General features: G+C 42.8%; 1 protein-coding gene across 1 annotated transcript in view; it reads left to right on the top strand.

Moving 5' to 3' along the window:
• LOC147706487 (alpha-2-macroglobulin-like protein 1) overlaps positions 1 to 26246 on the top strand; it is a 287367-nt gene that overhangs the window by 137106 nt on the left and 124015 nt on the right. The window contains exons 19-23 of the mRNA XM_086929620.1: positions 4172 to 4397; positions 10848 to 10974; positions 11081 to 11193; positions 13203 to 13254; positions 19272 to 19355. Of these exons, the coding sequence (XP_086785746.1) occupies positions 4172 to 4397; positions 10848 to 10974; positions 11081 to 11193; positions 13203 to 13254; positions 19272 to 19355 (602 nt within the window). The remainder of the gene's footprint in view (positions 1 to 4171; positions 4398 to 10847; positions 10975 to 11080; positions 11194 to 13202; positions 13255 to 19271; positions 19356 to 26246) is intronic.

Genomic DNA, 26246 nt, shown 5'->3' on the forward strand with positions numbered 1-26246 from the left:
TCAGTGCAGAAGGGGATTTCCTCCTACCAATATTACTGGACCTCAAAATATACACTCAGTAGGGCCCCAATCCTTACCCTGACCGGCCCTGTATGTGACCATGGGTCACAGACAGGGCCGGACTGAGAACGCAAACCGGCCCTGGCAATTGCGTTGGACCGGCCACGGGGTGGGATGGGAAACACTGCAGCTGCTCTTGGTACAGGGGGCCGGAATTGCAGCACTGCTGCAAAACAGGCCGCAGTACCAAAAAAGGCTCCCACTGTTTCCAAACCGGCCCTCACCCTCCCAGCCCACCGGGAAAACGCCCGGTGTCCGCTGCGGCCTGTCCGGCCCTGGTCAGAGAATATTATTCAGAATTTGTAGACCACTTTAATTTAAGGAGCGTATGCAAGTAATGCAGACACAGAACAGTGTGATTGTCTGTTTGGGATATCAAACATGCTATTGTGAGAACCACGGCACTGAAGCCATAGGACTCAGGAGGCAAGTCCTAAATATTAATTGAGTCAAGAGCGGATGATGCTGTATCGATGCAGATGTTGATGGAGTGGTAACATTTAATCTAAAATACTCAGAGATGCAAAAATAAATGATTTACTGAATGAGAAGGAGGCATGTGTGTTAGTCGGGGCAGGGGGGATACTTCTGCACTTATTTATGGGGAACCGCATTTAAAGTTCATACTGACCACAAGCCATTAGTTGATTTTTATCAACTGAAGAAACCAGTAAAGCGACTCAATGCTTAGCAGAGTGGATTTTTCCTTCACAAAGAAAAACACCTGAGAGTCCGGTATGTACCTGGGTTCAGACAACATTAATTCTAATTGCTTATCAAGATAGCTAATCCAGGACATACAGGAGTCAATGGACGATAAATGGGAAGTGGCTAGTATGAAATTGAGTTGTGGAGAAGCGCTGAGCAATGAGAAATGATTGATGAAAGCTTATAAGGATGAGAAACTGCAGTAAATCAGAAGGTACATTTCAAAAAGACTGCAGACAAATGTAGTGGCATCAGGAATTACAATTCAGCATTGTTGCAGTTGTTAGATTCTTGGGTATTGTGAAAAGATCAAATAAACTGGTGGTCCCAGATTTTTTGAGAAGGAAGTTAGTACCATTGTTGCATAAAGGTCACAGGTGCAGGTCTGAGATGAATGTAAGGACTAAATTGCATTTTTGGTGGCTAGGGATGGATAGAGACATTAAAATGTTTGTGAGTGTGCATTACGTGTACTACGAGTGACAAATCGCGAGTTGTTATTGAAACTCCACTTTTTCAACAAGCATGGCAAAAAATTTGTGTGGAAATTATCGCTCTCTATACCTGTCTGTGTGTAAGAGGAATATGCACACTTGTATCATTCTATTGCTATTCGACTAGTGATCGAGGTGCGAGCAACAGAAGACATTACATTTCTCGTTGAAGTGTAGAAATATCCAGAGGAACTAGTGTCTGTAAATGGGCCACAAGTCATGCCTCATGAGATTGAAGAATTATTTTTAAGATAATTGTATCAAACATCAAGCACTGTCTTTTTCATCAAGGAATAATGGGTTGATTGAAATGGAAAACTAATGAAATGATACAGCTAGAAGTACACTAATTTGGATGGAAAGGAGCAACTCATTGCTATATTGTGGAGCAACAGGCATATGCCATATTCTTCTACAGTGAAATGCCCTTTTTGTTTGCTGAGAGATCATATGCCATGCCCTAAGTTTTGTCCTTTTCAATGGCCTTTCATACTTGTAATCGAGTGTTATTACAACACGCGTTATTTTTTGCATGCAGTAAATATCACATGCAGTAAATAGCACATTTGTTAAATAGCCCATGTGGACCACATATGTGTGGTATTTAGCACATGATAAATATGACATGCTGTCTTTAACTCATGATCAGACAAGTCAGTAAATTCATGCACTAATCACCCAACATGCAGTAATTACCACTACACCTGATTGATAATCAAGGCCATAGTGAGTTATTTTATATTGTGTCAGAGAGGATGATGCCTTGTTTCAGGTTTTAATCTGGTCTGTGCATGAGTTTTGCTCACCACTGTAGCTTTGCCTTGGTTACAGTTTCATTACATTTCTAGATTGTAAGATTCTCACTGATAGTCATGAACATAGAATTAGTTCAGTCACCTCAATGTTGATCAGTCCATATGTCTGTGACAGGTCAGCTATAAATACATTACTTTCTGTTGATAAAAATACAGATGTATAATTATAAAATATTACCACATATATAGTAGAAATGTGGTATTTAATAAAATAGCCTAGATTATACCCCCACTATAGCTTTGGTAAAAAAAATCAAGCAATGCGACCAATCAGGTCAAAAGTGCAACAGCTGGATATAGCATACACTTTAACTTTAAGACAGCCAGCAGCTTCCATTACCCAGCATGCACTGTACTGGCAATTTGCCTTGCAGGCTCAGTTCATTTTGAAATGCAGAATATGGCATCCCAAAGGGCATATTTGTACACAATTGCATTATATTCACAGCCGGACAGGAGGTTGGGCTGTTCATGATTTCAGTAAGAAGGATTAGAAGTAAGTAATATTGCCTTTTGCATCATACGATTCTCACTGATAGTCATGAACGTAAACTAGAATAGCGAGTCTTTCCCCATTTTGTGTAAGTTAATGGAAAAAATGTAATTATATACAGGTAAGACTTGCGAAAAGTCAAGAATATTGAGTGGTTTAATTGAATACATTTCACAGCATTGCCTAGCCCACCAGAGCATCATCTTGGGACTCTTCTTCTAGACAATAATGTCTAGAGAAAGTATGAAATCCTTTTGAAGTAGCTGCTTTACATTTTTCTGCATCAGGGGCATTCTTGAACCATGTGTTTGATGTCACTTTTACTGTAATGGCTTGTGCTCCTGGCTTATAAGTAAATATGTACTGGTAGCAACAGGTAAGGAAGATTAGGGGAACAGCGTTTACAACGCAACTTTTACGACGAAGTACCTTTACGACGCAACCATTACAACACAAGTCATTACAACGACTTGCGCTGGGGGGCGCTCTAGGATAGGGAATAGTTTTAATTTACTATCCAACACCTTCCCTACTATCCACGGGGACTGGAGTTGGAATAGTAAATTAAACTATTCACTATCCAGCGCCCCCCAACGCAAGTCGTTGTAACGACTTGCGTTGTAAAAGTTACGTGGTAAAGGCATGCGTTGTAAAGGCATGCGTTGTAAAAGCATGCGTTGTAACGACGTACATCCAGAAGATTACTATCCAGTGAACAATAGTTTGGTTGGAGGATGCTTATCCTGTTCAGAGAGTGCCATATAACAAAGAGATGTGTTGTCTTTTTAATGGATTGAGTTTTGTCTAAATAAAACAAATATTCCTGCTGAAGAAGGGTGATTATGAAAGAATACAAGGAGAAAAATAGCTTGATTTACATGAAAGTCTCACACAACTTTAGGCAGAACAAAGGTTGTGTCCCACCCCATTTATAGCATTTACCACTGTATGCACTCCCTCATAAAGTTTCTATTTCTCTTTGGGCTTCCTCCATTACTAATGTATGGTCTCTGTAACCTGGGCCTTCTTTTTCTCTAGTGGACTGTCCATTCTCTATGGCCATCCCTATTTCCTATGTAGTACCTCTTCTATCCTGGGCTGCTCTCCTTTCTCTCCCTCTTCTGTGCTGTTTAATAGTCTATGGCTTTCTGTTTTTAGCACAGTCTTTCACTCTGGTGGACAATCCTGCGTCCCTGTTTCCTGATGAGTATCCTAGGACCTTCCTTCACCTTCACTTTCCTGGCCAGTTTTTCTAACCTGAGCCATACTTTTCTCTTCCCAACCATCCTTCCCTCTTACATATGACTATCTTCCTACCTGTATAACTGTCCTGTCTGGATAGCATGTGAAAATCCTGTAGAAATATGACATTTGCTGAAAACTACACCATGACATTCTCATGCAGAATAAACTTAGAATATTTCGATAAATGTCAGGGACCAATCAACAATTATTTTTTATAGTTCTGTCTTAACTCTACCAGTTTTAACTCTTACCATGTGCACCAAACCACTGTCTTATTTGAATCTCTAGTGCTTATCCTTCTCCTTTGCTTCATGGTCTTTTTTTCTAATTGTGTGCTTTTCCTGATTTTTTTCCAGCCAATCAGGAAAGGCGAACGTGGCGGTCACGCTGCCTGACACCATTACCAGATGGGACTCCATGACATTCTGCACTGCCAGCTTAGGTTTTGGCCTCTCCACTACAGTCTCAGTCACTGCCTTTAAGCCTTTCTTTGTGGACCTCACGCTACCCTACTCTGTGGTACGAGGGGAGAGCTTTACCCTCAAGGCCACAGTTTTCAACTACCTGAAGCAATGCATTACGGTATGGGAATTTAGTTCTATTTTCGCACACCATCTTAGAGGATAACACTATATAATATTTAAAAAAAACTTTTTTTTAAAGGAGAGCAAAAACAATTAATTGTTTTCTTCTTTTTACATCATTTGAATTTTTCATTGATTTTCAGCTGTTAAATATTCTCAATGTTTTCATATACTAATATGGCATATCAATTGGTTTGTAAACTTTCTGTGATTAATCTTTCTTAAGGTTTGTATTACTTTTACTTTTGTATATTGTCCCCATACCAAGCGGATTTCCGTAAATACACTAGCACCATTGATCAAGTTTTTCATTATATTCTTTTATATTGGAAGACTGTGACATTGGGCAAGGGCAGCCTTTATTCTGCCTTTGCCGATCTACGTGCAGCTTTTAACCTTGTTCCCCGTCCCCGGTTATGGGTGACGGTGAAGCAATTAGGCCTGTTGGATGAGATCTTAACCTTGGTAATGAGTCTACATGATAGTAATCATGCTAGAATCCGTTGAGGGGGTAGGGTCACCACCCAGTTCCCGGTTGAACGAGGTGTACGGCAAGGCTTTGACATGGCACCAACGTTATTCTCACTGTACATTAATGGAATAGTGGACCGTTTTTGCCAGTGAATACAGATTCCCCATCTCTAGCAAGTGTAAAAATTCCGATTTTAATGTTTGAGGATGACACATTAATTATTTCCAAGACTCCAGCGAGCTCTGTCAATTTTTGAAGATTTTTGTGCTGGCCGAAGCTTGAAAGTTAATGTGTCAAAAACGAAATTCGTGGCTTTTAATCCGCATCGAAGTTTTAAGGGGAGGGTTTTTATGAATAAAAAACCACTTGAACTGGTCAGGGCTTTTACCTATTTGGGTATACAGTTAGAGAAGAACCTGAAGTGGGACTGCCGTATATATTTAGCTGCCCTAAAACACCGACAAGTCATGGGAGCTCTAAGTCTAGAGCATAAAAGGTCTCCAACAAAACCAATCAGACCAGTCCTCACAGTTTATGAATCTAAAGCTGTTTTGTTGGTTATATCTAAAGCTGTTAGCCCCGCGCTTTACGGTGCTGAATTATGGGGGTTTGAGAAGCAGCTTCCTTAACTCTTTCTAAAAATAAGTTCCTCCATAGCATTACCAATCTCCCACAAAGCACCCCCCTTAAGCCACTTAGATATGATTTGGGTAGAAAGCTATTACTGATGTCGCCAAGCTGCGTCCAATTTTATATTGGCGCAGGTTGTGGACGACACATTTGCCTCAGGTTTTTTGGATGTAATAATTTCTGATGTCTTCCACAAAATCGGTTGACTATGAGGTGTTAGGAATAGTCTGATTGACCTGGGAATGAGAATGCTATGGGAGAATCCATTAGAAGCTTCTTTTCCCTCTAAAAACATCCTAAAGGAGAAGTATTGGGAGTGGGCTGCTTTTATCGCTTGGAGTAACACTGACTCAAGTCAAGTCAAGTCAAGTCAAAGGATTTGTATAGCGCGCTACATACCCGGAGGGTCTCAAGGCGCTTGAAGAAGGGGGGGGATTACTTGTCAAATATCCAAGTTTTAAGTTGCTTTCTGAATGCAAGGTGGTTCTGAGTGAGACGAAGGTGAGTGGGGAGTGAGTTCCAGGTTTTAGCTGCGAGGTAGGAGAAGGATCTACCTCCCATGGTGGTTTTATTGATGCGAGGTACGGTAGCAAGGGCTTGGTTGGAGATCGTAACTGGCGAGAGGGGGTGTAGAAGGAAAGTCGTGTGTTGAGGCATTCGGGTCCAAGATCGTAAAGTGCTTTGTGTGCGTGGGTTAGGAGGCGGAAAGTAATCCTCTTATTGACGGGGAACCAGTGGAGGTTTTTCAGGTGACTAGAGATGTGGTCTTTACGCGGGATGTCTAGTATGAGTCTGGCTGATGCGTTCTGGATGCGTTGGAGTTTTTTCTGGAGTTTTGCGGTGATACCGGCGTATAGGGTGTTTCCGCAGTCCAGGCGGCTTGTAACCAGTGCATGGGTGACTGTTTTTCTGGTTTCGGTGGGGATCCAGCGAAATGTTTTTTTGAGCATGCGAAGAATGTTGAAGCATGATGATGAAACGGCGTTGACTTGTCTGTTCATAGAGAGTGAGGAGTCCAGGATGACGCCCAGGTTCCGTGCGTGGTCCGTTGGGATGGGTGCTTTTCCAAGGGCCTCTGGCCACCAAGAGTCATCCCAAGTGGAGGGGGAGGTACCTAAGATAAGGACTTCTGTTTTGTCTGAGTTCAATTTCAGACGGCTGTGCTTCATCCACTCGGCTACTTCTTTCATTCCTTCATGTAGGTTGGTTTTGGCGCCGTTAGGGTCTTTGGTGAGTGATAGGATCAGTTGAGTGTCATCCGCGTAGGAGATGATGTTGAGGTTGTGTTGGCGTGCGATGGCCGCGAGGGGGCTCATGTAAACGTTGAAGAGGGTGGGACTGAGTGAGGACCCTTGGGGTACGCCGCAGATGACTTCAGAGGCCTCTGAGTTGAATGGTGGGAGGCGGACTCTCTGGGTTCTTCCGGTGAGGAACGAGGTGATCCATTCCAGTGCTTTTCCTTGGATTCCGATGTTTTTGAGGCGCTGTAGAAGGGTGCTATGGCAGACTGTGTCGAAGGCTGCAGAGAGGTCGAGGAGGATGAGGGCGACTGTGTCTCCATTGTCCAGTAGAGTTCGAATGTCGTCTGTTGCTGCGATGAGGGCGGTCTCCGTGCTGTGTTTGGCTCGGAAGCCGGACTGTGAGGAGTCGAGGGATTTGTTGCTTTCGAGGAAGGCGGCGAGCTGGTTGTTGACGGCTTTCTCGATGACTTTGGCCGGGAATGGAAGGAGCGAGATGGGGCGGTAGTTCTTGAGTTCGGTGGGGTCCGCTGTGGGTTTTTTCAGAAGGGCGCTAAGTTCTGCGTGTTTCCAGCTTTCTGGGAAGGTGGCGGAGCTGAGTGAGCAGTTGATGACGTCTCAGAGGTGTGGTGCTATGATGGAGTCTGCTTTGTTGAAGATGTGGTGAGGGCAGGGGTCTGTGGGGGATCCTGAGTGGATGGAGTTCATCAGGTGGATGGTGTCCTCAGTGGAGATTGGGTTCCAGTCATTAAGGATGTTCAAGGGGGGTGAAGGTCCTGCAGAAGGTTGGGTGGGTTGGTCTCCGGGTCGGTTGTCGAAGCTGTTGTGGATGTCTGCGATTTTGTTGTGGAAGAACTAAGCTAGGGAGTCGCAGAGGGCTTGAGAGGGGGTGATATCATTGGAGTTGGCTGAGGGGCTGGTAAATTCTTTGACGATGTTGAATAATTCCTTGCTGTTGTGGGCGTTGTTGTCTAGTCGGTCTTTGAATGCGGCTTTCTTGGCAGCTCGGATTAGTTGGTGGTGTATGCGGGTGGCGTTTTTGAAGGCGTCCCTGGTGCTGGTGTTTGGGTCTTTTTTCCAGGCCTTCTCGAGGGAGCGACAGAGTTTCTTCGATTTCTTAAGATCATCGTTGAACCAGGAGGCGTTTTCGCTGCCTAGTTTGATTTGACGTTTTTTCAGCGGTGCTAGGATGTCGGCGCTGTTGGATAGCCATTGGGTGAGGTTAATGGCTGCTTGGTCGGGGTTTAAAGAGTGGGCAGGGGGGTTTAGAAGAAGCGATGAGGAGATCTGGTCGATGGTGATTTTGTTCCAGTTTCTTCGCAGAGTAGGTTGAGGATGGTTGTGAGTTGTGGTCTTATTGTAGATAAAGTGTACGCAGCTGTGGTCCGTCCAATGGAGAGTAGTGGTGTGACTGAAGGAGACATGTTTGCTGGAGGTGAAGATAGGGTTGAGTGTGTGACCTGCGATGTGGGTGGGCATAGTGACAAGTTGTTTGAGTCCGAGGTTGGCGAGATTGTCCAGAAGGGAGGTGGCGTTGCTGTCATTGCTCTTTTCCAGGTGAAAGTTGAGGTCTCCCAGTAGAATGTATTCCTCGGAGGGGAGGGCATGTGGGGTGATAAAGTCAGTGATAACGTCGCTGAATTGTGCACGGGGTCCTGGAGGTCGGTAGAGGAGTGTGCCTCTGATTGTGGTCTTGGGGTCGGTGTGGATCTCATCTTCTATGAAGGGAATCTTCTTAGAAACAAAACTCACACCCAGATTAGAATCCTATTGGGACATTATCACTAGGCAGAGAGTTATGAAGCTTTACTTCCAACTCAGGGCAGGCTCATTACCTCTAAAGTCCCTTACGTCCAGGTGGACTCCCACAAGAGATAACATCTGTCCCGCCTGTGGGAGTCATAGCGAAACAGTTGCCCAACTGCTTTTTGCCTGTCCCGCCTATGCAATCCCTAGGCGAGTTTGGCTGATTCCAACGTGCAAATTACTTGGCACATTTAGGAGCGCCAAAGCGGAAAGGCTTATGCCCACCAGCACTTTGCCATTTATTACAATAGCGGTAGCCAAATACCTAGGATGGGTGTGGGTAATAAGGCTGAAATCTAAATCTGGGTAATTATTTGGTGAGCATTAATTTCAGCTTCCCTAGCCTGGCCACTAACTGTGATTGATCATTTTAAAGTGTTTTTATCTGCTGTAATGTATTTCATAATGCAAAGAAAATTGTATTAATGTTAATTTTATCCCTTCCATTTGCTCTGAGATCAAAGTTGTATCGAAACATTTTTAACTATCCAGCCAAGGAATGTTTTAACTGTGTGTATTTAAATGTTGTTTGTTTTGTGCTTTTATGAGTATACCTCGAATAAAGCTTCTTTGGTTTGTATTGGATTTACTCATTTATGTATTTTGATTGATTTATTACATTTTTGTAAATAATGCTTATACTGACTTTGATATGGTCTGGATATAACTTTTTTCAGTTAGTTTGATTACTTTATGTGCAAGTTTTGTAATTTGTGTCCTTTTTATTTTTTATAGTTGTTGATCATTGTTTCCAAATCTTTATTGTTTTAGTATATTTGTTTTGATCATAGATGCATATATATTTTTCTAGTCGCAAGTCTGCATTGTGTATAAAGTTGTTTAATGGTCTGCATATCTTTATTATTTAATTACTATCTTGCAATATTTTCATTACTAATGTATATTTCTATTTATTTTCCACGTTCAATGTTGCACTTTTTATTGTTGAGATAATCTTATATTTTTAATGGTTTCCCTATGTTTTTTATTTCACTATGTAAGTTGCATATTGTTAATCGCATTTAGCTATTTTTGTATTCCTATGCTTGGCTCAGGGTTGTGTAAATTGTCGCATCTTTTTTATCGTCCTAAAATATTTATAATTTTCAATTATTCCATGGATATGTGTTATTTGAAGATATTTTGTCACTTTGAGAATACTTTTAACTGTTTTCAAACAATTTGCTTCTTAAACTAGTTGTGGTCTTGTATTGTAACATTCCATTGCTATCCATCAAGCAATATTCTGATGCCTTTATTTGCTTGACCAATGATTGACAATAACTATAAATGAAAAAAACATTTGCCCTCCAACGACATCCATCTATGTTGAGGCAAGAGTTGTGAGGCACACGTCAGAGGCCGAATCACAAAATGCTAATTTTCTTGCAACAATACGTTAGAGTAAAGTGGAGACAATGCAGCACCAGTTGTAAAAGTAGACTGAATTCCACTGCCAACTACAAGAACATGTTGAGTCAAACAGTACTGTGGGTGATTGAGGTTTGGGCCTATGTCACCTCAGAGTAATGGAAACCAAACTAACTGATCCTCAAAATACCATTTTGAATACCGTTGACCCCAGCTTTTTTGATACTTTGTGACCTTCCTAAAGCTTTCAACACCTTTGACCATCCTACGCATTTGGATAATCTGGGGGGGAGGGTGATCAGGTAAAGTGAAGATATTTGCCACTTACTTTGATTAGAGATTTGAGATAGGGCCTCATGTGGATCAATGGCGAACTGACTTTTTGCAATGGTAATAATGGTTGAGTCACAAAATTCTAAATTGTATTGGGACATAATCCAAGATTCACCTTTTTTCCATTAGGAAAACGGGGCTGCATTTAAACAGGACCACTGCATACTTCCCAACAAACTTTTTTTATTAACATTAACATTTACCAAGGCAGAGAGGTCCCAAGGGGACCCCTTCCTCTTTGTCAATGGGTTACTACCTCCTTTGAGCTAATGGTAAAATATCAGTGTTTTACAATTTCGGAAGGTCGTACATTGATACATATATTAATAAATCCATGTTTAGAGGGACACCCTAAACATGCCCCTTCCAAATAGCAATTCCGTAATAGTGGATGCAGCTATCACCATAGCAACTTTAGGGGCTTTTTGAATAAATTTAATGTGATCTCTTCTTCACTTGCAAATTGAAGTGCAGTAGGTTTTGCCTCCTCTTCTATGATAACATAGACTATGCAGCAGTATTGCATTATGCAGGAATAAGACCCCTCTTCATTATTCCTTCAAATCTGATATCCTATTTGCTTTTTATTCACCCCTAGGTCCAAATAGCACTGGCGCCATCCTCTGATTTTAAGATAAGCCAATGCAGCAACTGTAAGTACAGCAGCTGTATTTGCACCAACATGGCCTTCACCTTCACCTGGAGTATCACCGCTACAACACTGGGTAAGTGTATGATGGTTGAGCAGGCAGGGGTTGGTGATGTTCAAACGTTTTAGAGACACAGAAATACTGGGTCTTAATGTCATACACCACTGTGCTTTTTCATCAGGTTTGGTGAATTTTCTAGTGACCACCACTGCAGACAAGATATGTGGTGGTGTAAACACTCCTCTACCTACGACAGGAATGACCGACGCCCTAAAAAAGCCACTTCTTGTCCAGGTTGGTGAACTGCAATCTTAGGCATTTCTTTCCTGGGCTTGCTTTGCTGGTTCAATGCCTGAAAACCCTGAAGGTCTTATCCATCTGATTTGTGAGATTCAATTACTGTGATATCTGCTGAAATCCGAGTTGAAATTTATGATAGAAAAGTTTGAAGTGTCAAAAAAGCAAGTGAGAAACACATAGTTTGAAAGTAAATGTAGGCTGTGAGATAGTTTTATGTCGTAAAGACTTTTTTTTACTATTTTGACAAGCATACATTATTTTGTTTTGGCACTGATCAGTGCTGAACAATGATCCTAAAAGTCATTCCCATCATTAATGCTAACCCCATAACTGTAAAACGCTCTTCCCTCTGCAAACATCTCTAAGATGTTACGCTAACCCAATCACCTATCACCAAATCTTACTATCGCCCTTTGTGACACATTAATCCACATAATAAATCCAACTATGATTTTTACACTCTTCCCTACTCATTGGTTACCCCTATTATATTTTCAGACTTTTGTGAAAACATTTTTCAGAACATTTACTTTCAAACTATTGTTTTTTCAAATTTTATATTTCAAACCTTTGCGTTTTAAACTATATTTTGAAACTCCTCTCTCCTGAGTTAGTGTGTTGTCTCCAAAGTTCTGAGGTCGCAGAATATGGCTCTTAGGCCCGCAATGCAAGTAGGAGGAAATAGGGTTGTATATACCTCCTATTCTGAATTTTCAAAAAAAGGCAAATGAGGCATAACATGCAGAACAGATTTTTGACGCAACAAATTCTGCATGTCTTGCACTTTTGTCTGGCCTTTTCACGCCAAATAATGTGATCAGGTTTGAGCAAGGTTGTAATAGTTATCATACCTCTTATAATTCTGATCCTTGTGCAAATAAGAGTTTGCACAAGGATTGGAATTTAGCCCTTTACTTGTTATGAGGGCCATAGCCTCAGGATATACTGTGTTAATCCCACACCAATTGACTATCAGGATCTGACCCATTGTTTCAGAAGTTAATGTGCTTTCTCCAAGTCATTGAGCTTTGTGGTTTACTCCTTGTCTCTGGATTTGTTTTGTTAGCTTGAAACATGAAGGTCTGGACTTTAGTCTCAGGATTTTGTGCCAGATGTTCGACCCTAAATTGCGGTCGTAAACGGGCAATCAGTCCGTTTGCGACTGCAATTTAGGACATGACCATGTAAAAAGCCTGAATTTATGAATCAGTAAATTTTACCAATTTGCAAAATGAGGTTTGTGACTCGCTATTAGGAAGGGCGTGCCAATGGCGTCCCTTCCTAATAGCGACTCGCATTTGTATGTATGATTGTTTTGCGTTGGCAATTCCAGTCGCAAAACACTCACAATTTACCACCTACTTCATATAGGTGTTAAACCATTAGGAAACGGGTAGGGATCTCCCCAGGGGACCCCTTCCCATTTGTGAATAGGTCAAAAAATATTTTTTAAGGGCAGGCAGTGATGAAAGGGACTACTGCCTGCCCTTAAAAAAGAAACTGAAAAGTTTAATTTTTCTTTTATTTTAAATGCATCCCGTTTGCCTTTAAGAAAAATGGGCTGCATTAAAAAACTGCTTTACTTAAAAGCAATCACAAACATGGTGGTCTGCCGCCCCCAACAGGCCATCATCCCTGGTCGTGCTAGGCATTCCTAATGGCTTCCCAAATTGCTCCTGCCTCATTAATAATAATGAGGTATGCAATTTACGACCCAATTAGGGCTCGCAAACAGTGTCTGAGACACTGTTGTACATCCCAATTTGCGAGTCGCAAATTGGTGGGTCGTTCATCTGGCCCTTTATGTCATACTTTTCCTGATATTGTGATGAGGGCGTTCACTGAGTTAAATGCACATTCCAATGGTAATTAAAAACAAAAAATGGGATTTCACCTTACTCTATGAAATCTTAAGCTGAGCAGAAATGAATTATTGGTGTCAAATTTTCTGTAGTATATATTTGTCTTACCTATAATTTGACTTACTATCTTCATCTCCACAGCCTGAGGGCATCCCTGTGGAAAAGACACAGAGCACTCTTCTCTGTCCAAAAGGTAAGGCTTGCGAATGACAATGAAAATCAGTCATGGACTGTTTATTGGAATTGTGAGGCTATATCTGATAGAGACTTCTAGCTGCATATTCCTTACCTTAGATTGTTCCCATGGTGTCCAACTGAATAGAAAAACGTTTGAGCAATCCCCATGCGTGCTGGTAGGTGGTGTCTTTTGGTTGTGTGTAGCATCATTGGCATCTTCAGTGCTGGAAGTGACATGCAACTCCACCCCAGGGAGCTCAGTTCCTTCTTGTCTGTGCCATCAGCATGGATCCGGGCAAGCTCCCCTCAGTCATTTTTTGACTTGATTCTTTCGACATTTTGTCAATCACTCGGGTGCATTTTTTCAAGAAACCCTCAGCAGACCCAAAGATACTAGCCAATTACTAACATATTTACCTGCCACCCTGTTGTGGTAAATATAATAAACAAATGCATAGCCTCCCACCTTAATGACAACCACCACTCAACTCTGATTCAGATCCAAGACTTTTACCAACCTTCTCAGGAAATGCTGGGCAAGTGCAGAACTTCACACTTGCGAAAATGTGCCGGTTGCCGGTCAGGAAGCAGTACTGGTGGAAATGATCTCATTCTACTCCACGCTATTTGAGGCAAAACAGCTGTGGGACCCTCCTGATCTCAATACGTCTTTTGATTTAATACAGCTGCTCTGGCTTTAGGATGGGCACCAACGTTATCTAAATAGAGACGTTTACGGAAGAGGAGGTGAGCAATCAGAGCTCTTCCGGAAGATAAAGCTTCCGGCTTAGATGGCCTTTCAGCTGACTTCTATAAAGAATTTATAGCACTACTAATCAAGTACCTCATGAATATGTATGGGGAGTCACTGGAAAGGGGGAGCTGTCCCTCTCACTTAGAGAAGCGCTTATCATCACGGTGCTAAAAACTGATAATGATCCACAGAGCTGTGAATTCTACAGATCGCTGTCCATGATTAATCTGGACAACACAATTCTGCCAAAACGTATTGGCTCGCAACGTCTCCCTTTGCTGCCTCTCAAAACATGGTCATATCAGCCAAGCTTTGTTCCGAGTAGGGCTACAACGCATAACTTACACACCTTCTTGCCACAATGCAGAAAATTGATCCATCAATTCAGGTGGCCGCTATCTTCTTAGAAGCCACAGAGGCACTTGATTGCCTCAATTGGCTGTATCTGTTTGCACTCTTGTCTCGTCTGGGGATCAGTCCTAAATTCATTCAGCTGGTTGCCCTCCTAATTAGTGACCCACAGCGAGGCTCTGGGTAAATTGGGTGATATCTCCCCTGTTCCAGGTCTCTTGGGGGATGAGGCAGGGGTGCCTGCTCTCCCCATTCCCCTTTGCTATGGCCATTGAAACTTTGAAGGCTTGTCTCAGGCAGCACCATGCACACTGAGGTATTTCACACCCCGGGTGATACTTGTTACTTGTACGCGCATGATGTTACTCTAAATGTGAAACACCTGGCTGAGAACCTAGAACCTTTGATTAGAGAATTCATTAGATTCAGAGGGTTATCGGGCTAATTCATTAACTGGGCAAAGTTGGGTATTTTCCCATTAACGGAGGCCACTGTGCAGTTTCGATTGGAGTTCCCTCTCTGCCGGGGTGAGGGTCCGGTGAAATACCTGGGAATACGGCTAAGCCAAGATGTTGAGGTACTTTGGCTATCTAACTATGGCCAGCTGGTGGACTGGCTGGAGAGTCATCTGAAGTGGTGTACAGGATTAACACTGTCCTGGGTGGGCCGTCTGGCCATTGCTAAAATGGCTATTATGCCCAAATGTCTTTTTCTATTCAATAATCTCCTCCTCCCTCCGAACAGCAGTTGCAGGTGTAGACTAGGCTTGAAGAAGATCACATTGGCATTGGGGGGGAAACAATCTAGGGCCTCTCGGGAGACATTGATGCTTCCCTTTGAGCAGGGTGGACAGGGAGCACCAGATATGGATCTTTTTTGTAGTTATGCACAGGCGCAATTTGGATTCCACTGGGTGCATCCCACGCAATTTATGCCGCACACTGCACCAGAACATGACCAAGTGGCACAGCATCCATTACATAAGGTCTTTTACAAGGCGCAATGTAGGCCCCGGTCCAGAGTGGACACATTCAGCTGCACTGCATGGGCCTGACACGAACGGCACCGGAGAAAGCGGTTGGAGGTGTTATTCGGCCCGTCTGTACCATTAATTAGGCATCTTGCCCTACCCTTCCCTCAGACGCAGGAGCCTGTGATAGATTGAGGAGACTTCAGCTTGCCACAATGGAAGATGCATTTTCAGAGGAGTATTTATTGTGCAGCAAAAGGCGCTGGAGGGAACATATTTACCTATTATCAACTCCGACCACCCTGCGTGCCGGCTTTGCTTCATTTGCAATAGTGCCACTCATGCTATGGGTAATGGAAAGCTTCTTGAAGAATCCCTCTCTTCGAAAAATTTTAATTATAAACTGAAATGTTTCAAACAGCACCAATGTGTGTTCTTGGGTGTGACAGGAATGGGCTATCCAGCTGGGTTCACCTGTATCAGAGGAATAGTGGTCATTCTGTTGCGCTCAGGCTAAAGAACTGTCCCCTAACTACATGCAGCACATTCATTCATCTTAAATGTTGGCATAGATTATATAGGATGCCGGAATAGCTGCACAGGGTACGTCTGCTTGAGGATGCTCAATTTTTTAGGTTTATGGCTCCCTGCACGACCTTCCTTCACCGTTCTAGGGACTGCCCAAACATTAGTTGTTTCTGGGGACTATCTTTGATGCAATAGAAGAAATGGTAGATTTGTGTTTGGAGGGCTTCCTTTGACTGCGCTGCAGGGATACGTTGGGAGCGTCCCCGTAGACAACAGGATATTAATTCCACTGCTCCTTCTGGTTGGTAAATGATGCATAGTGATGTGCTGGGGCTGCCGCCAAGCTCCTCTGTTAGAGGATTGACTTTGGGATGCAGTGTTCCGCCAGGGCCAACTGACAGCTTACTTGGACCTTATGCCTGCCCAGGCACGTCCTCAAGATATTTGGGGCCTTTGCAGACCTACCTGAGGCTGCAAACATAGATTGACGGCCGGTCTCCACCCCCTCATTGGCACACTGGTGAGCAGACCTGTTGACAATGGAGCAGATTTTCAGAAGTTGGCAATGAATAAATTGCATAGCGTAAATAGAGGAGGTCAGCTACCCCTCCTCCCCTTTTTGGTTGTTTTCTTTGTTATGAACCCTATGTTTGGCTTATGCACGTGTGACATGATGATATTGTGCTCTTGTACTAGAAGATGAAGTGCAAAGGCTGTATGGAGCTCAGGTTCTTCTCATTAAAACTAAGATGATGATGCTTTGCTGTATTCTCCTGATTGTATTGACTGATATCCTTTTCAAGGTCCTGATAATCACTTTCAGGACAGTACATGTCACAGGCCCCATATATCTCTGAACCAAATTTAGGCATTATGTACCCACTCGGAATCTTAGGTCGTCCAACGCCAATTTGCTGAAGGTTCCAGCGTTCAGACTTGTTTCAAAAGGAGGAAAATCACTTGCCGTAATAGGGTCTAAGGCCTGGAACAAACTCCAATACAAGCTTCGTCAAATCCTATCTGAGACTCTCTTTGAGGAAAGCCCTAAAAACTTGGATTTTCACAACATATGACGCGGTATGCAGAACGCTAATCTAATACCTACTCTTCGCGCCCCCTAGTCATCTGGTATGGGTCCATCAGCCAGGTTCTTTTTGTTGCCCTTTAGCGCCATGATGCTCCTTGGAGTGACAGTTGCACTATATAAGTGCTCAATTACATAACAATAAACAAAGGTAAAAAAAGAGCGACAAGGCACTCATAACACTCGTCTTACATCCAGATAAAGAAGGAGGAAACAAATTCTCAATTTAAGCCCCAATTTAAGAAAAAGAAGGTTGTGGCTATAACAGCAAAATATACCACAAATGCTGAGAGCTCTCCTGCTGAACAGGAGGTGACAAGGACTCTCCTCCACAGCACGGCAGTGGCCACTATAGTGCGCCCGAATCTCCAGGAGTTTCTGGCAGCAACAGCAGCTGATAACTTTGTTGCAGTTGAAACCCCGGACAGGTGCATAGCCCCTCCAGACAGATTATGTAATTTGGATATATATATGTATCAGCGCTTAGAGACCCCTGTGGTTATAACGCGCCATATAAATTAAATAAATAAATAAATATATAAATTCCTGTTTGAGCTACAGGCTACAACAAGCTTCCAGAGGTCTATTCATTGTTTCCAGCTAACTAGTCATGACCTGGTTCCATCTGCTGGCCTCTATGGGAGTGAGTCCTGACCCCCAAGTACTGTTCCCAAGGTCCTGGACCCTTGCATGTGATCGGAGTGCACTCCTCCCTGCCTAACTGAAAGCATTGCAGGACTCGAAGGATGGTTCTGCCAACCGCTTAATATGAAAACCACTGAATATGACAACCCTGATCCCCCAGGGATCGCGATAACAGATATAGAATCCATTTTCCTAGCCATGTGTGCTCTCTTCTTCTTCTCAGAGAAATGTACAAGGAATACACAGTGGGACGTTTTCAATGTTTATTGAACCATAGTGATTCTTGTGTAAAATATATGTGCTGCAATGATTAATAGACAGAGGCAAATGAAAGTGATTAGAAGTACCAGGACAGTGAACAGAATAAAAAGTTCCACCATCATGCTAAGACAATGTATATATATGCAAGCATATAACACAATACAGAAATCTGGCGTACTTCTACTGTGCAGTTCCTAACCTAGGTGTCTAGGGCGTGTGTATGTATTCTGCCCAGAATCTCCATACTCGTTGATCCAACCTTGGTTACCTGAAGGGAAGAATGTAAGTTCTCATCTTGGTCACCAGCTGGACACCCTTCACAGAGATATCAGCTATCTGCTGGGCCGAAGCTTCAGCATGTAGAGACCTTGCCAATGTCAGCAGAGCGGTCTTCTAACTGACCACGGATGTGCTTGTTTATTTATAATGAAAACCATCCTTGCGAATCCTGGTTAAGTCAGTATTTTTATGGTCTATAGATTTGACTTGTGGATGAAAAATAGAGCAGCATTTGCACAATGCGAGTTGAGACCTTGTACATGGGGTTCAAGGAGTCGTGATCATGGCCTCGCAAAGTGGAATCTGTAAGCAATGCAGTTTCAGAGAAACTAATCCAGTATTGTCACACTCAAATATGTGTATAAGGTTATTGTGTAAAAGGGAAAGGCAATGTAAGAAACGTGTACATGATTGAAAATGGCAGCGCTCCTTCATGGACCTAACTAAGACATATAACAGTAGCAGCTCCACATCATCATCATGCCCTTCCTCAGATCCAGTCGGCTTTATGACCCCACTGAAGACTTTCTAATGCCATAAAAGTTTCTAAGTTAAAAGGTAACTTTGTGACTAGGATGAATCTGGTCCTTCTATCTGACCCACCCATCATCTCAGTTGGCCTTAAACCTTACCCTTGTCCCCATCCTGCACAACCAGTTGCCTTTGATTGGCGTTTTGTGCTTTTTGGAGCGAATAAATACACACTATAAAAATTCATAACTCTGATTTTACCATTAGGATTTTTGTCGCTTTGCTGTTCAATATTTATCTAAATTGGTTTGTGTAACTTTATTACTATTTGAGTATTGCATAAATTCTTTACACATTGCTTCTAACTTAAGCCTGGCTACTCTGTGCATTGCTACCAGGGGGTTTAGCACAGGCTTATTTAGTGACTATTGTGATTCATCCTGACAAAGATTGTGATTCTTAATTGAGTTGGGTTCTCACGACCCGCACCTAATCCTCTAATTTCTTATAGACCCTCTGAAAGTTTTGAATAGACAACACATGCACTCAGGAACTGAATGGATGTTGCCCCTTCTTGGTGTTGGTTAAACCTCAATTGCACCCACATATATTCACAAACACTTACCTTTTCACCATTACAATGTGGTTAAGTCTGATGATTTCTTCTTCTCTGCTGCTTCTGTTTTTCAGGCTCTTCTGCTTCTGGAGTTTTCCCTCTCGTGCTCCCTCAAAACGTGATTGCGGGTTCTGCCCGAGCCGAGGTGGCAGTGCTGGGTAAGCATTTTTATAATCTTTTCGGATATACACCCGAACAATTTGCGATTTAGAGGCAGTGGCATCTTCACTTTCATAATGTCACAAATTTATATATCTTTCATGTTTATTTTTCACTGCTGAATGCAAATTGTCACAATAGCATTCTTCCTGGAGGGTTTAGTTGTAGGGCTGAAAGAGCAGTTGTCTCTCTATCTATATAAACCGGTATACAACCTTTACAACGAATCTTTTACCACGCACTACCATTACAACGCAGTCATTACAACGCAAACCATTACAACGCATTGCGCTGGGGGGCGCTCTAGGATAGGGAATAAGTTTAATTTACTATCCAACACCTTCCCTAGTGTCCACGGGGACTGGAGTTGGAATAGTAAATTAAACTATTCACTATCCAGCACCCCAAAGCGCTATGCGTTGTAATGGTATGCGTTGTAAAAACCGCGTTGTAATGGTATGCATGGTAAAAGTATGCCTTGTAACGTCATACATCCATATCAACCATATTTGAAAAGCGCACATTGCCATGTTGAGACTTGTGTCACTCTGGTGTGGCTTTCTCTACCGAGGACCTCATTTTAAATCCTGTTTTAATCCTAATTGAGGTCATAGTGGGGTTTCCAACAAAGTTGAAATTACTAGTTCTGCTTCAGGGGACCCTCATTGATAACAATAAATGAATAGTCCCACCCATGTGCTGGAATCCCAGAGCGCTTTTTCCAAAGTCACACTTTGTGTAGTGTCTTTGCCTTACTTCAGAAAGACCAGGATGTACATGTGACACAAAATTATAATTCTGCAAACTAAATACAGGCTATATTGCCAATTCCATTAATTTGCTATACGAGATGTCAGAAAAACATTAGAAAAGGTCACTGAAAGAAAAGTGGCAGCAGAGCGGCTTTCAGGGATGAAGTGCACAGGCTTTCATCTGAATCTGACTCAGAGTATTCCAGGGCTTCCCCACTTTCCACACCATCTCCTCTAGTCACCATACTGAACTCCTCCACCTTATCAGACACCTGCACAGTTTCCTCCTCTACCTTCACTGGTAATTCCTGTGAAAATTCAACCAGTCGTGCCTACTGGACCTATGCTCCAGTGACTTCAGTGACACTTATACCAAGATGAGAGAAACCAGGGTTTTGTGCAGTGTCTCCCCACTTTCCCCCTCATTTTGACTACTAGATGCTGGTTTTCTGACTCTGATTGTGCCCTTGGCTCTGTTAACCAGACCCTGGGCCAGTGCTCTGTGGAAAAGGAATAGGGTAATTAGTTGTAATTACAATTGATATGACAACCTACCTGTAAGGCCCTAGTATATGGTAGGGCATGTAGGTGTAGAGGCCCAGCAGACTTAATGCACGTATGTATGCACCGCTATGCTGCCTGCTGTCATTTTAACGGCAGTCCTGCTTTGCAGACTGCTTTTAACATTACATTATATGCAAATTAAACTTTGGAATTAAAGGTTCTTCTAAAGTCTTAAACTACCTTACTTGCACATAAGTGTCACCCCTAAAGACTCCTCTATGTGCCCCAGGGATAGGGTGCCTTGTAACTATAAGCAGGGACATTATAAAAGACATTTAATATGCCATAGTGAGAGAAAAACTGCCTATTTCGCTTTTACTCTTTGTAGCACATTGGCTCGACAGGCTACTATGGGAATACTTTAATAAAGTTTAACTATTGACAGGAGTGACCTAAAAATATACTTCAAAATATTAATAAGATAGTTAGAATAAATCCAACAACTTACCAAGGTTAGATTTATTATAACTATCACAGAAACGAAGGAATAGAACTTGCTTTTTCGATTAACGAAAATCCAGCCTGCCAGCAGCCTCTCCTGATTGTCCAGCCTTTGACAGGCCGAGCCAAACTGCACTGATGAGGTGTTAATTGGCCTGTATAGAGACAAAGGACATCTGATGAGAGGAGATCTGCAGCTGCAGAACAAAAGGCACGATGGGGGTGTGGTAGCCACACTAGTCCTCAAAGAGGGAATGACAGGACTGAACAGAGGCTCACCTCCACTTCCTGCATCCCCAGCCAGACAGGAGGTCCAGTAATTAGATTAGTAGAGTGGCTAGAAGGGGAATGTCAGTGTACCTTAGCCATGCCCGTGGGTTGGCTTAGCCAGCTCTTGACCTCCAGGAGAGAGTTTCTTCATGTTGGCATTTAAAAGAACAGTGCTTTCTGAGACAAGACTATGCCGCACTTTGGAGGAAGATGTCATACTTCTAGGTGATACCCTGTACCCCATTGGTACGGGGGGGCCCCTGCTTGTCACCCAAGAACACTGGATAAATATTGGAGAGCTGCCCAGTAACTTAGATCACTGCCTGAAACTACAAGAAGAAGAAGGACTGCCCTGATGTAACCCACACCTGCACCAGGAGGATTGCACTCTGAATGACTGCACCTGCTGCACACATTGGAAATACGGCCCTAAGGACTTTGACTTGCTTTGAAAAGTGAAGGAGTGGTCTCCCTAAAAGCAGCCGGTTAAAAGAGCTCCACCTGCATTATCTCCAGCAAGAAGAAACCAACTGACCACCTTCAGTTGGACTTTAAAGAATTTGCTGAGACGCATTGTGGAAGACTTAGGGCCAGATGCATCAAAGGGTTCTACCCATTCTGTGTCTATGGGAAAATGTGTTGATGCATATGGCCCAATGGCCCAAAATCCCAAGGAGCAACTCAGAGCTTCTGAAACTTTGGACTGGTGTTGTGGACAATTTGAAACCCCAAAAGGACCTACCGGAAGAAGATCCAGAAGTTTGAGAAGATCTGGAGAATTTGTGGCAAAACACTCTAAGTTGACTAGGGGTGTGCGGTGAACTCCTCTCCACCAGTCGAGTTAGCAGAGTTTTGCTACTCGTGCTCTGTTTGGAGTGCAGCAAAAATTCCGCAGGTTGGTGGAGTTTACCAGCGTCCACCCCCACAAAGGGGACAGGTTGTGAGAGAGTAACACTATCATGTGTTCCAAGCCTCGTTTCACACCCTGAGGGAATGTCCCGCCTCTTAAGTCTCTCATTGAAACCAGCCAATAAGAGGGGTCACAGCCTGGAAATGAAGGTATGGAGGCTGGGTGAATGAGTGTTTCAGAAGCGGTGAGTTAAAGGACCCTGTCTGTGTCACTGTTGGGCTTGTGATGTCCCAGCTCCGGCCTGACGTGGAGCCTTGCTCAACCTTAAGAGAAAAATCTCCAAAAAAGTGGCTAAGTCAGAAGGTAACAACTTGACCATAGGTTTAGGTCAAATTCGAGACATCATTGTCACCAATACCATTCTGTTCTCCCATATGGTCTTATCACAATACCACATGCACCGGCCATTACTCACCTACACATGCAGATTCTTCTCTAGTGAGGATATCTGCTCTGGATGACATCAATACCATCCAGGAGGTCCTTATAAGAGATGCCAAGAAGTTGTCTTCATCTGTAATATTTGAGACATTAAATTAACGTCCTGTCTCAAGGCAATGACTTCCTCTGGTCCCTGGCCTCATTGAATTGGCCATTGATCTTTTCTTGACACTGGCCTCTGTCAAGGTGGTGTCTACAGAAGTAACACAGACCACCTGAGCAGTGTCCTTTGTTGGATCCTTCACCTGACTCTGTGATAGTCTCAGTTGCTCTCAAGAATCACCCCACAGCACCATTCAATGAGAGTAAAAAACTGGGTCAGTAGGAAGGGAAGGAAGAGGCACATTCACCGCTACTATGAAAGCAGTGAGCACTTCTGACCTCCTAAGGAGATCTGATAAGTCACTCTGGACTTACTGTGATTCTTCATAGACCTTCCAAGAGACAGACATGAAGACTTTGAATAGATATTCTCACCGAATCCGTAATACAGAATGTCTTCACATTCATTCCTATGGGCCTCCAAGCCCATAGGAATGAATGGGTAGGTATTGGTTATTACCGAATCTCAATTACTCATTCGATAATAACGAATATTAAGAATTCAGGGGCAGATTTATGTTAACTGGCGCATCCCCAGGGATGCGCCAGTTAACATGCGCCACAGTGCGCCACAGCTCCGCCACCCATGGTGCGCCGCATTTATAATGCGGCGCACCATGGTGCAAAAACGGCACAGATGCGTGACGCATCTGTGCCGGAAATGTGGTGCATTGCTGGAGTTGCGTCGCAAGCGCGACGCAGCTCCAGCAAGGCTCGGGGGTACACCATGTGCACAATGCTGCGTCAAGACCTACGCCTGCTTCAAGCAGGCGCAGGGTTTTGACGCAGCATTGCCCTAAAAGTGACTGAGTGAAATCTCATAGATTTCACTCAGCCACTTTCAGGAGGCGATCCTGCGCAGGAACGCCCCCCCTGCGCAGGAACGCCTCCTTATGGCGCAGTGCTTTACAATGTGACGCATCTCCTAGATGCTGAAATGTATTTTGAGGTTAGGATCACTATCCTCTAGACTGGGCTCTCCAAATAGCACGAAAACGCTGTTTTCTCGTTAAGTTATTCACATTTATTTGCAGTTCAAACTTTTCAAACTCTGTTAGTAGATTAAATGTTTACTGTTTATATATCTTTCCAACATAATCGCATCTTATGTTGTATAAACCATAGTTGAATTCATCCAAAACTTTCAACTTTTCACAATACCCAATGCATTTCGGGTCAAACAGACAACAGCCATGACCCTTCGTCAGGGGTCTAAATAAAGGAAAACAAACAGGACCAAATTAGTCACCCGGCCATGTAAACAACGATATGAGCACCTCGCTATGCCTTTCACAAACAAAGAAAACGAAAAAAGTAGTGTCATCAGAACCCAACAGAGCCCAAGTATAACATTCCGAGTCTAACTCCACACTACGAAAACGAGCCGAAGGAGGCTCCACCTTGGTGCTAATGTACAGAGCTTCGCGTTAGTTGTAGGCAGAAGTTTAAACACACTGGCATAACTGAGCGCTGGAGAAAAACTTACGGGTTTAAACGCGCGTAGGCGCTTCAATGGATGTCTGCCGGTTAAGCACTGGCCAACTAACTGCATACTCATAGGAAGAAATACATGTCACGTGATCGCGGTTGCAACCAATGGCGTTGCAACACAGCGGGCACGTGAACTGAGTATGTCAGCTTCAAAACAAACATTACAAAGTGAACGCGATGCGTGAAACAATGCTGAAACATAACAGAATCAATAAACTGGCATAACGGACTGCATCAAAAACAAGTATACAAAAATAACAGGATAAAATGGCAAAGCTCCTGACAAACAAAATCTCGTGACAATTTAACAAGTTATATGGGGAAACAGGGTCTGAGCACAAGTCGATGAATCATAAGACCCACGCATGTTCTATTCGATCGTTCAACCCGATCGGTTGGGCAGAGTTCAGTTTTTTAATCCAAAAAAACTCTGCTTTGAGTCTTTGTTTCACAGGATCCATGTCGGGGCGCTGATGGATGACCTCTAGAACCATGAATTTTAACTGTGAAATTTGGTGGTTGGATTCTTTCCAATGGCACGCTATAGCTGATTTAAGGTTACTGAGCCTGATATTGCTTTTATGTTCCGTGATTCGGATCTTCACTTTCCTCTCAGTTTGACCAACATATACCTTACCACATGGGCATTTTATTAAGTATATACAATTCATGGTATCACAGTTGCCAGAATACTCTAATTCAATGGGAAAGCCTTTGGTTGGATGCGTCAAGGTGTTTCCACAAATGACATTGTTGCAATGAATGCAATTAAAGCATTTAGTCATTCCTTTCCAGTTCTTTTTCTCTTTACTGGGGGTATTCAGCAATTCCTTCAAATTTTTGGATCTTTGATATGCGAAAGTCACATGATCATTGTATATGTCTTTTAAATCCGGCTCATTTTGTACCAAGTGCCAATGTTTATTGATGATTCTTTTGATTTTTGAAGAATCGGTAGAATATTTCAATACACATACAGTTTTTTGCATAGTTGATTTAATCTTCGGTGTCAATAGATCAATTCTCTTTATTTTGTCGACTTTAGATAGGGCTTGAATGAGAATGTCATTAGGGTACCCTCGTTTTTTGTACCTGGTTGTTTGTTGCAACATTGCTTGTTTAGCTTGTTCTTCATCAGATGTTATTCGCTTTAGTCGAGTGTACTGCGAGAATGGCAAATGTTTTTTCAATGGCTCCGGATGGAAGCTTTGGAAAAGTAAACTCGAGTTTCTATCCGTGGGTTTTTGGAACACTTTGGTGGTAATCTCATGATTAGAAATGTTGATGAGTACGTCGAGAAAAGATATTGCATCTTGAGATATAGTGTGGGTAAATTTAATCCTTTCATTTTGATCATTCAGTGCATTGATGTTGTCTTCCAATGTTTCTCGTGAACCACACCAAATTAAAAAAATATCATCAATGAATCTTTTAAACATGGTGAGACCTTCAGTCCATGTTCGGTTGCACAGTATATGATCATTTTCAAACTTCTGCATGAAAATGTTCGCGTATGAGGGGGCCCCCCCAAAACCCATAGATGTTCCGTTGGATTGATTATAGAAAGCTCCATTCCATTCAAAATAGCTATGGTACAGTGCATACTGCATCAGTTCCAATATCAAAACTCTCTGATAGTCTTCTAGGTCACTGTTCAATAAACTCCATTCCAAAGCTTCAATACCCTCTTTGTGTGGAATTGAAGTGTATAATGCCACGACGTCGATCGTGCATAGCCAGTATGTGTCGCTGGGTGATAGTTTGACGCTGTTTAACATATTCAAAAACGAAGTAGTATCTTTGATGTATGTGACACTTTTTTGAACAAGCGGTTGTAGGAATTTGTCGACGAACTTGCCAATGGGTTCCGAGATCGACCCGCAGGCAGAGACGATGGGTCTGAATGGGGGTCTCACGGG

Source organism: Lissotriton vulgaris, chromosome 7 (assembly GCF_964263255.1).
Source record: "Lissotriton vulgaris chromosome 7, aLisVul1.2, whole genome shotgun sequence".
In the NCBI taxonomy this organism is placed as follows: Eukaryota; Metazoa; Chordata; class Amphibia; order Caudata; family Salamandridae; genus Lissotriton; species Lissotriton vulgaris.